This window comes from Oncorhynchus mykiss, chromosome 5, assembly GCF_013265735.2.
Source record: "Oncorhynchus mykiss isolate Arlee chromosome 5, USDA_OmykA_1.1, whole genome shotgun sequence".
Classification (NCBI taxonomy): Eukaryota; Metazoa; Chordata; class Actinopteri; order Salmoniformes; family Salmonidae; genus Oncorhynchus; species Oncorhynchus mykiss.
The window spans coordinates 33,105,149-33,117,192 of record NC_048569.1 but is presented as its reverse complement, the minus strand read 5'-3'; the positions used below and the strand labels follow the sequence as shown (position 1 = coordinate 33,117,192).

At 44.3% G+C, this 12,044-nt stretch overlaps 1 protein-coding gene across 7 annotated transcripts in view; it reads left to right on the top strand.

Moving 5' to 3' along the window:
• Positions 1 to 12,044, top strand: part of LOC100135823 (glutamate receptor ionotropic, NMDA 1) — a 36,451-nt gene that overhangs the window by 17,303 nt on the left and 7,104 nt on the right. For 3 of the 7 annotated variants that reach the window (XM_021602512.2, XM_021602506.2, XM_021602510.2), the window contains 7 exons: positions 4,407 to 4,555; positions 4,822 to 4,979; positions 5,486 to 5,647; positions 5,917 to 6,026; positions 6,925 to 7,070; positions 7,373 to 7,429; positions 11,939 to 11,965. In XM_021602512.2, coding sequence (XP_021458187.1) covers positions 4,407 to 4,555; positions 4,822 to 4,979; positions 5,486 to 5,647; positions 5,917 to 6,026; positions 6,925 to 7,070; positions 7,373 to 7,429; positions 11,939 to 11,965 — 809 coding nt within the window. The remainder of the gene's footprint in view (positions 1 to 4,406; positions 4,556 to 4,821; positions 4,980 to 5,485; positions 5,648 to 5,916; positions 6,027 to 6,924; positions 7,071 to 7,372; positions 7,430 to 11,938; positions 11,966 to 12,044) is intronic. The other 4 variants (XM_021602514.2, XM_021602507.2, XM_021602515.2 and 1 more) reach the window with 2 other exon arrangements.

Here is a 12,044-nt window from a genome sequence, read left to right as displayed (position 1 = left end):
GTCCTGTTGTCCGGACCTCTGGTTGTTTCTATGAGGGTGCCACAGGGTTAAATTCTCGGGCTGACTCTTTTCTCTGTATATATCAATGATGTCGCTCTTGCTGCGGGTGATTCTTTGATCAACCTCTACGCAAATGACACCATTCTGTATACTTCTGGCCCTTCTTTAGACACTGTGTTAACAACCCTCCAAAAGAGCTTCAACGCCATACATTACTTCTTCCGTGGCCTCCAACTGTTCTTAAATGCTAGTAAAACGAAATGCATGCTCTTCAACTGATCGCTGCCCGCACCTGCCTGCCTGACTAGAATCACTACTCTGGACGGTTCTGACTTAGAATATGTGGACAACTATAAATACCTAGATGTCTGGCTAGACTGTAAACTCTGCTTACACCAAAGCTATAATTCACTGTATCACAATCACAGTGGGTTAGAAGTTTCCACATTAAGCATCTCCAATCCAAAGTTAAATCTAGAATCGGCTTCCTATTTCACAACAAAGCCTCCTTCACTCATGCTGCCAAACTTACCCTCGTAAAACTTACTATCCTACTGATCCTTGATTTCTGCGATGTCACTTGCAAAATTGCAAAATAACACTCTACTTAGCAAATTGGATGCAGTCGATCACAGTGCCATCCGTTTTGTCACCAAAGCCCCATATACTACCCACCACTGTGACCTGTTAGCTCTCGTTGGCTGGTCCTCGCTACATATTCGTCGCCAATCCCACTGGCTCCAGGTCATCTATAAGTCTTTGCTAGGTATAGCTCCGCCTTCTCAGCTCACTGGTCACCATAGCAACACCCATTCATAGCACATGCTCCAGCAGGTATATTTCACTGGTCATCCCAGACGCCAACACCTCTTTTGGCCGCCTTTCCTTCCAGTTCTCTGCTGCCAATGACTGGAACGAATTGCAAAAATCACTTAAGTTGGAGACTTACAGTTGAAATCAGAAGTTTACATACACTTAGGTTGGAGTCATTAAAACTCATTTTTCAACCACTCCACAAATGTCTTGTTAACAAACTATAATTTTGGCAAGTCGGTTAGGACATCTACTTTGTGCATGACACAAGTAATTTTTCCAACAATTGTTTACAGACAGATTATTTCACTTAATTCACTGTATCACAATCACAGTGGGCTAGACGTTTCCATGCACTAAGTTGAATGATGTCATAGCTTTAGAAACTTCTGATAGGCTAATTGACAACATTTGAGTCAGTTGGAGGTGTACCTGTGGATATATTTCAAGGCCTACCTTCAAATTCAGTGCTTCTTTGCTTGACATCATGGGAAAATCAAAAGAATTCAGCCAAGACCTTCGAATTTTTTTTTAGACCTCCACAAGTCTGGTTCAACCTTGGGAGCAATTTCAAAAAGCATGAAGGTACCACGTTCATCTGTACAAACAATAGTACAACCTGTTAAGGATATGGCAGACATATGCCCCCTTTGGAGAGATTGGGTACCCCTAGTAAACTGAAAAAAAAATCTGTCAAAAATTGCTAATATATGCAAATACAAATTATTATTGGATAGAAAACACTCTAAAGATTCTAAAACCGTTGGAATTATGTCTGTAAGTATAGCAGAACTCACAGGGCAGGCATTCTTCCAAACTAGTTTTTGTGGCCATGAAAGTTGGAGCAACTTTGACGTCATGGCCCCCACCCTTCCCAACCAGTTATGTTCTCTTCCGCTAGATGTCCTCTTTCAGTAGAGCTTTGAATCGTTCAAATCGAGAATTGACCCTATGGGAGTGAAATTAGTGCGTGCCACGAGAGAATAGGCTGTGCGTAGGGGCGCGAATTGGTCCCAGCCATTCCTTTGTTCCAGCACTCAAGAGAAGGGCAGACGATGGCCGATTGAATTGAAGTTTGTTTTGCGTGTCTAAAACATCATAAAGCTTGCTTCTGCACTTAGTTTGACCTGTTTAGTCGACATATAATATGTAATTTTGAAGTTTTGATGCGCAACTTTTCCGGACCAGAGGACGTTTTGGGTGCATTTCAGCTGATGTTATTAGCAGTAGCTAATACAAAGACGCAAGACTTGAAACCAAACGATGTATTGGGTAAGTATGAAGCCTTCCAGAACATTCTGAACGAAGACCATCGAATGTAAGGGAATATTTATGCTTAAATCTGTGTTTCTGTTGACTCCAACATTACGTAGAAATGTAGCTTGGAACTGAGCGCCGTCTCAGCATATAGAATAGTGTGCGATTTCTGTAACGTTAAAAATAAATCTAACAAAGCGGTTGCATAAAGAAGCAGTGTATCTTTCTAACTATATGTAGAACATGTATATTTAGTCAAAGTTTATGATGTCTATTTACATTATCTTGCCGCGCTACCTAGATTTCCTGCGGGCATTTTTGAGTAATTTCTGAACGTGAACTCACTGTAAATGGACATTTATGGATATAAATGGCATATTATTGAAAAAAAAAAATGTACTGTGTAACATGTCATATTACTGTCATCTGATGAAGATTTTCAAAAGGTTAGTGAGCGATTTATTTTTTAATCCTGCGTTTGTTGATTGCATGTTTTGGCTATTCAAATGAGCTGTGTCTGGTGGTGGTTTTACATATATATGTGCTATGTTTTCGCCGTAAAACATTTTAGAAATCTGACTTGCTGGCTAGATGAACAAGGTGTTTATCTTTCATTTGAGCTATTGGACTTGTTAATGTGTGGAGGTTAAATATTTTTAAGAATATTTTTGCGTTCCATGCGCCACCGTTTCAGCTGAACGTGGGAGGGTTGATTCCCAATTGGGAACCAATATCGTAGACAGGTTGTATAAACACCATGGGACCACGCAGCCGTCATACCGCTCAGGAAGGAGACGCGATCTGTCTCCTAGAGATGAACGTACTTTGGTGCGAGAAGTGCAAATCAATCCAAGAACAACAGCAAAGGACCTTATGAAGATTATGGAAAAAACAGGTACAAAGGTATCTATATCCACAGTAAAACGAGTCCTATATAGACATACCCTGAAAGACCGCTCAGCAAGGAAGAAGCCACTGCTCCAAAACCGCCATAAAAAAGCCAGACTACGGTTTGCAACTGCACATGGGGACAAATATCATACTTTTTGGAGAAATGTTGTCTGGTCTGATGAAACAAAAAAATAACTGTTTAGCTATAATGACCATCGTTATGTTTGAAGGAAAAAGGGGGAGGCTTGCAAGCCGAAGAACATCATCCCAACCGTGAAGCACGGGGGTGGCAGCATCATGTTGTGGTGGTGCTTTGCTGCAGGAGGGACTGGTGCATTTCACAAAATAGATGGCATTATGAGGTAGGAAAATTATGTGGATATATTGAAGCAACATCTCAAGACATCAGTCAGGAATTTAAATCTTGGTCGCAAATGGTTCTTCCAAATGGACAATGACCCCAAGCATACTTCCAAAGTTGTGGCAAAATGGCTTAAGGACAACACAGTCAAGGTATTGGAGTGGCCATCACAAAGCCCTTACCTCAATACTATAGAAAATTTGTTAGCAGAACTTAAAACGCGTGTGCGTGCATGGAGGCCTACAAATCTGACTCAGTTACACCAGCTCTGTCAGGAGGAATGGGCCAAAATTCACCCAACTTATTGTGGGAAGCTTGTGGAAGGCTACCCGAAACGTTTTACCCAAGTAAAATAATTTAAAGGCAATGCTACCAAATACTAATTGAGTGTATATAAACCTCTGACCCACAGGGAATGTGATGAAAGAAATAAAAGCTGAAATAAATCATTCTCTCTACTATTGTTCTGACATTTCACATTCTTAAGAGAAAGTGGTGATCCTAACTGACCTAAAACAGGGAATTTGTACTATGATTAAATGTCAGGAATTGTGAAAAACTGAGTTTAAATGTATTTGGCTAAGGTGTATGTAAACTTCTGACTTCAACTGTATATCTCCTTCACTAACATTAAGCGTCAGCTGTCAGAGTAGCTTACTGATCGCTGCTGCTGTACACAGCCCATCTGTAAATATCCCATCCAACCAACTACCTACCTCATCCCTAAATTGTAATTACCTCACCACTATTGGCCTATTTATTGCCTTACCTCCTTACTTTATTTGCGCACACTGTGTACAGTTGTAAATGAGATATTGTTCTCAACTGGCCTTCCTGGTTAAATAAAGGTTAAATAAAAAAAATAAAAAAATATAAACTGTATTTTGAATTGTTTAACACTTTTTTGGTTACTACATAGTTCCTTCCGTATGTGTTATTTCATAGTTTTGATGTCTTCACTATTATTCTACAATGTAACCTTGAATGAGTAGGTGTGTCCAAACCTTTGACCTGTACTTTACTTTCAATATGTTGTCTCATAGAGTGAACGTGTTCTAACTTTTTATGGGCTTTGCTTATCCAGGCGCGCCGCGCAGCTTCTCAGCGAGAATCTTGGGCATGGTGTGGGCCGGCTTTGCCATGATCATAGTGGCATCGTATACTGCCAACCTGGCTGCCTTCCTGGTGCTGGACCGGCCTGAGGAGCGCATCACCGGCATCAACGACCCGAGGGTGGGCATCAAGAAGTAGTCCTGCTTTAAATACATATAGATACTCTTTCAGTACATCTCTACCTCCATAACCTGTGGATATTAGGTAGCATACTGTAAAATGTGTGGAAGTTTAGCGAGGTGCGCAAGTTATTGGGGGTGAAAATACTGTAAAGTAAGTGGTTGTGCAGTGTCAAAATGTTGAATTTTTCCAGATTTCCAGAATTGGTAAAGTGTATGTGAGTGTTGAATGTAATGTTCCTTCCAACCCTCCCTATCCTTCAACAGCTGAGGAACCCATCAGACAAGTTCATCTACGCCACTGTGAAGCAGAGCTCTGTGGACATCTACTTCCGGCGGCAGGTGGAGCTTAGCACCATGTACCGCCACATGGAGAAGCACAACTACGAGAGTGCCGCTGAGGCTATCCAGGCCGTGCGCGACAAGTGAGTCCTGGCCGGGCCGGCCTGGCCTGGGCGTGTCGGCCGGAACTGGTCAGATAGTCAGTGAGGTCAGAGAGAAAGAGAGAGGGCCAGTCAGTCAGACCTGGGGGTTCTGGACCTCTGGATCAGCGAGACACAGAGGGTCTTACTGCAGCGTTCCCTCTGGTCCAGGCCCATCATCCAGCCAAGACAGAACCAGGCTCAGACTCAGAGCAGGGCCGCATGCACTGTGTCAATAGCGTTCTAAAGTTGAGCTAATGTTGAGCTGAGGAGCACCCTTTTTCAGGCTTTATCCAAGACGAGCGTCTTTGAGGTGGGGAATCCAATGGGGGACGCGCCGTCGTCCGTCCGGCATTGGATTTCATTTTTCAAGCGGCGGTAGACATGGATGGTAATGCTGATTCACACGCTTTGTGTGGCCAAAGGGGAGCCTTAAATGTGTGTTGTGACAATCACTGTACTGTTGCACCGTAACCCCCTCCTCCCCCCTGCCTCCCTCCCCCCAACAGCAAGCTGCATGCTTTCATCTGGGACTCTGCGGTGCTGGAGTTTGAAGCCTCGCAGAAGTGCGACCTGGTGACCACGGGAGAGCTGTTTTTCCGTTCGGGCTTTGGCATAGGCATGCGCAAGGACAGCCCCTGGAAACAGAATGTGTCCCTGGCCATTCTCAGGTCTGTCCCAGCCCAAGCAGCATTGTTTTTATGTTGTTCTTTTTTTTCTCTCTTTTTATTTTCCTTTTTTGACCATCCGACACCGCTGTGTCAGCTCTCTTCTCTCTCTGTATCTCCCCATTCCTGCCCTTTGTCTGTCTGTTAGTCTATCAGTCAGTCTGGTGTTTGTCGTCTGTGTTACCAGCATTCTGGGATTTCTCTTCTGGAGTGTATGGCTTGGCTTTTTGTTAACTGTCTTACCTCTTTGCCCACTCCCCCCACCCCTGCAGTTCCCATGAGAATGGATTCATGGAAGATCTAGATAAAACCTGGGTGAGATACCAGGAGTGTGACTCACGGAGCAATGCCCCAGCCACACTCACCTTTGAGAACATGGCAGGTAGGGTTTCCCTTTTGGGTTTTGAGAAACCTAAAAGTGATTGGACAAAAACTGCAGTGGTAAGGTAGACTGTAGCCTTTTTTTGTCCAATACCTTTTTTTCCTGTATTTTTTTTGTTACTTGAAGTGTGTTAAAGTTGTTTGTTGTGGTTTACTGTTGTTATACACTGAGTGTACAAAACATTAAGGACACCTGCTCTTTCCATGACATAGACTGACCAGGTGAATCCAGGTAAATGGGTAAATGCTATGATTACTTATTTATGTCACTTGTTAAATCCACTTCAATCAGTGTAGAGGAAGACAATTGAGACAATTGAGGCATGGATTGTGTATGTGTGCCATTCAGAGGGTGAATTGGCAAGACAAAGTATTGTAGTGCCTTTGAACAGGGTATGATAGTAGGTGACAGGCACACCAGTTGGTGTCAAGAACTGCAACTCTGCTGGGTTTTTCACGCTCAACAGTTTCCCGTGTGTATCAAGAATGGTCCACCACCCAAAGGACATCCAGCCAACTTGACACAACTGTGGGAAGCATTGGAGTCAACATGGGCCAGCATCACTGTGGAACGCTTTCAACACCTTGTAGAGTTAATGCCCCGGCGAATTGAGGCTGTTCCGAGGGCAAGAGAGTTGTGGGGGGTGCAAGTCGAAATATTAGGAAGGTGTTCCTAATGTTTTGTACACTCAGTTTTGTTGTTATAGCCGTGATCCTAATATAAACTTGCAAGGTTTGCAGCGGACAGTGTGAAGTGGAAGCAGGTCGAGGAAAGGACGGGCAACCGTTGACGTATAGACTAGATTCACACAGACACAGTCATGGTCAGTGGGTTGCGGCTGAGTGTCAGAGTGGCGACTCACCACCCATCCCTGTGTCTGTCTGTCTCTGTCTGACAGGAGTGTTCATGCTGGTGGCTGGAGGCATAGCAGCAGGGATCTTCCTCATCTTTATTGAGATCGCCTACAAGCGACACAAAGACGCCCGAAGGAAGCAGATGCAGCTGGCCTTTGCGGCCGTCAACGTCTGGAGGAAGAACCTGCAGGTATGGCATCTCTTTCCCCCCGTAAGCACTGGCACCCGGGGGGGGAAGGGCAGAGATGGGCTGAGACACGCCCAGCATAGCCCTTCCTGCAGGTTCCTCCAATACAGGTGTACGACCAATCCTTTTTTTCCGTCACTGTTAGCATCCTGTCTGACCATGTTGCCTACTGGTGATAGTCACTCATGGATTGCTGTGTCACATTCAGTGATGAAGCTGTTCCTAAGGCATTACCATGGGCCACCGTGGGTCCGTCTTCCAGTCCCTTAGACCAACGGCCCCCATGTCTCCTCTCTGTGCTGCAGGACAGTAAGGAGGCCTCTGGGAGCCAAGCTGTGGGCGCATCGATGACTCCATCGTTAGTACGTAACATAGACAAGAGCCATCTCCACCCCACGTCACCCTTTGCTTTTAGAATAAAAGTTCAGCTAAAATCAAAAGTAGCTTTAACATAAGAAAATCTGAAACAAAAATATGCATTCCACGTTCATGGCATGAGCCAGTTAAGCCTTACACTTACCTTAGCACGTATGCAACGCAAGAACGCAATTAGCTACGCAAAATGGCCCTTCTGCGTACTTGCGTTGCAAAAATATGGAAAAGTGTGCAGCCCAAAATGTATAATGCAACGCAACTCCGCAGAACGGCCATTTTGCGTAGCTAATTGCGTTGTTGCATTGCATGCCTGTGTAGGGTGTGAATTAGGCTTTATGCACTGCTGCTAAAACACTTTTAAGCTTTGTAAGGTCAGATGATGAGGACATGCAGGGGAATAAGGTAATAAAGAGATTCTCACATAACTATGAGATACTCAGATAAATCTCATGCTTTTTGATAGCTGTAACAGTGTGCTGTTACACTATCATTTCTGACCCCGACTCTCCTACGCTTGATGTTTATACTTCTCCAGTATTTACATCACTCCATCCCCCAGAATCCCCGCTCCCCTACACTGTTTATGGACACAGAACATGAGAGTCCTCTCAGGAAAAGCCTGCGGGTCAGTAACTCGTTTCAAAACAGTGGTCGTCTAAAGCTAATCAGGCAAAATCATTCCAGCTACAGTTGAGTTATGCGCTCGCTCCTCAGTCCGGCTCGTTGCTGAAGAACATGATTTTCCCTTAACTCCAATATCTTCCACTGTGAAGCATTGGTGGCCTTCCAACTTCCTCTTTCGCCCTTACTTCGCATCATCCTGCCCCCCCCCCCCCCCCCCCCCCCCCCGCCCCCACCCTCACTGCGCTGGCTTTCCAGCAGCAGGAGGAGCTCGGCGTGGGGGTACGGGGGAGGGGGTTGACGGGAGCAGACGAGGCGGCAGTGGACAATGTGAGCCTGTGATGTGGCTCTGGCAGCCAGCCTCCCCATGCTGACTCTTTGTTAAGCACTCACAAAAGGTCAGTGGTACACCTGTTGTATTGACAGCAGGGCTGGAAGAAGGTACGGTAAGATCACAGTCTCCAGTGTGTGTCAGCAAATCAATGTCCTTCCGAGACTGTCTGTCATCTACCTTACTACTGGATGTAACTGTTGTCTTCATGTCTGTCTACATGTATAGGCACATACAGCAGACAAATGCATGCAGGCGCCCACTGAGAAAGGAAAAGGACACACAAACTGTTGGTCTGCGTAACATCTGTGTTTTAGACAAGGTTTTATTGACACGGTTTCTGAATAATTTTTGCACTAGTGATCAATGATGGCTCCATCCATGTAAATCATACACAGAATCATTCTCAATAGGGCCTGGAGCTAATGTGGGGTTCACAAACTACAGTTTTCTGCTCTTATTCCTTAAATGGGGGTTTATGCTTGGAGTAGTGGAAATGAGATCATGCTTGGAGTAGTAGAAATGAGATCGTGCTTGGAGTAGTGGAAATGAGGTCATGCTTGGAGTAGTAGAAGTGAGGTCATGCTTGGAGTAGTAGAAGTGAGGTCATGCTTGGAGTAGTAGAAGTGAGGTCATTCTTGGAGTAGTAGAGGTAAAGTCATGCTTGGAGTAGTAGAAGTGAGGTCATACTTGGAGTAGTAGAAGTGAGGTCATGCTTGGAGTAGTAGAAGTGAGGTCATGCTTGGAGTAGTAGAAGTGAGATCGTGCTTGGAGTAGTAGAGGTAAAGTCATGCTTGGAGTTGTAGAAGTGAGATCATGCTTGGAGTATTAGAGGTGAGGTCATGCTTGGAGTAGTGGTAGTGAGGTCATGCTTGGAGTAGTAGAGGTAAAGTCATGCTTGGAGTTGTAGAAGTGAGATCATGCTTGGAGTATTAGAGGTGAGGTCATGCTTGGAGTAGTGGTAGTGAGGTCATGCTTGGAGTAGTAGAGGTAAAGTCATGCTTGGAGTTGTAGAAGTGAGATCATGCTTGGAGTATTAGAGGTGAGGTCATGCTTGGAGTAGTGGTAGTGAGGTCATGCTTGGAGTAGTAGAGGTAAAGTCATGCTTGGAGTTGTAGAAGTGAGATCATGCTTGGAGTATTAGAGGTGAGGTCATGCTTGGAGTAGTGGTAGTGAGGTCATGCTTGGAGTAGTAGAAGTGAGGTCATGCTTGGAGTAGTATACGTGAGATCGTGCTTGGAGTAGTAGAGGTAAAGTCATGCTTGGAGTTGTAGAAGTGAGATCATGCTTGGAGTATTAGAGGTGAGGTCATGCTTGGAGTAGTGGTAGTGAGGTCATGCTTGGAGTAGTATACGTGAGATCGTGCTTGGAGTAGTAGAGGTAAAGTCATGCTTGGAGTTGTAGAAGTGAGATCATGCTTGGAGTATTAGAGGTGAGGTCATGCTTGGAGTAGTGGTAGTGAGGTCATGCTTGGAGTAGTAGAGGCAAGCAAATCATTGAAGCTAATACAGTATTTTATGAACATTATTCATATTGTCCTCATGTCTCTGGAGGCCATCAATGTGATGACTTACTGAGCTTCAACGGAGGAAGTACAGTAAAATACATATTTCACACTATTCAGTACACACTATCATAATAGCAGGGTTGGGTGACAATTTATGTGTACTTTCCTTTCTCTGTAGGTATCTCCAACTAGGTGTCCAGATGTCATTTTGACTGCTTGTGTGTTTGTTGGTTTGTGTGTTAGTATGTTTATATTTGTGTGTTTTTATTCTTCTGTGCATATGCAAAGTGTTTGTATATGCCCGCTTTCCAAACACCGGTACCTCCAGAGTATGTGCACTTCTGAATAACCTGTTTGAGTCTGTCATATCCTTCACACTGTTTCTGCTCTGAATTGATTACGCCTTAGTCTCATCTCCAACAACTAACCAACCATTCCAGGGTTGGGCTAAATTCCATTTGGAATTTCAAGTCACTTCCTGAATTGATTGAATTGAATTGGAATTCACCCAAACCCTCACCACCTTTGTTAGCTTGTATCTACTGAAAAAGCACCATGAACTGAATCTGTCCTCATCCCTAGTTTAAAAGCAGCTGCAGTATCTACTGTAGCCGTTAGCTTTTTCTGTTGTAGCAGGTCTTATTCAGAAGTGCACTGCCTAAAAGTGGAGGAGATATTAGGAGTGAGATCAACGAAATGTCAACTAGAACTAATGCACTCCAGTGGCTGTTGTTTCCTATTGGAGACAGGCAGCCGCTGCACATGCATCCAGTGGGACTCTTTCTCCGTTGGACCAGCATGCTTTGCATGACCGGAACTGTGCAAACGCAGCACTTCACCAGCGGTCAGTATCGCTTGATGTCATGTGAGACCTGGATAGTCTACGCTGAAAAGTACAAGAAGAAGAAACCATTTTTACAAAAAAATTTAAAATACTAAATCCTTTGAGTTGCCTGGGCAATGAGCATTGTCTTGTTTATATCTAAATGTCTCTATGCCTCATCATGACCTCATTGATGGAGTTTTAACATGAGGTGACTTTGACCATTGACTAACGTCTAGATGTCATCTTCCAACAGGAAATACATTTTATTTGACTTTTTTCTCTCTCAGAGCGGAGTGGTGACCTGTCCATCACTCCTCAGCCAGTCAGCTCCATCAATCTTCCACACCACCCAATAGAACAGCACTTCTTAATGCTGTGGCATTAAGAGACTGGGGATGGCTCAAACAGAGGCCCAGTCATGTAACCTGATGACAGGGGATGTTCTGTGTTGGTCCAGTGCTGGCCTGGATTGAATGTCATGCTTTATGTTATTTGTCTCCTCTTCTATCTCTTTCCCTTACCAACCCTGCCAAGCTCTTCCCATCCTCCCATGCCCCTTTCTGCATGCTCTCAGCTGAAATTCACACTGCCCCGCCCTAAAGTCCTCCCCATACCCTACGACTAATTCACCTTACTCTACATCTCATACCCATTCATCTAGGCCTAGGGCCTCCCTAACCCCTACGACTAATGCATCCTACTCTCTACATCTCTTACCCATTCACCTAGCTAACCATCCCCATCCAGACCTCACAAACGCATGACCAAAACCTCACATACTACCTACCTACCTAACCAAAATTTCTCGTACTTCTCCATTCCAGGGCCAATCCCCGCTCTAACTCCATTTACTAATGTACTGTATATAGTACATACAGTATACTATTCCATAAACCATTATTATTTCACTCCCTAGGGTGTGGGGGGAATTTCCATTATACCCAACCACCGGTATAATGACTCAAGGGGCTTAAATGATATATTACCTATCTGTTGTTTATCTTATGTTGGTATGCATTTTGGCGGCTCCCCTGCCTTGTAGAGCACCTTTTGTTTTTACTGCATGGCTTTCAATGTGGTTGTTTCCTTTGCCAGCTTTTCTTCCCGCTCGTTTGGTTCCCTTGGCTTTGCTTATGGATCTTAAAGTAATAACGATCTAATAGCAAGACGACAGATGTTTATTTATTTTTTCTTTTCTCCCCCCTACGCAGCCCTCTTCCTCTCTAGAGACTCAGGATGTAAGAATACCTTAATATGAGCTTTTTCACACAAACACTCTCTCTGCCATGTACCTATAGAGGACTGAGAGTAGCTGTG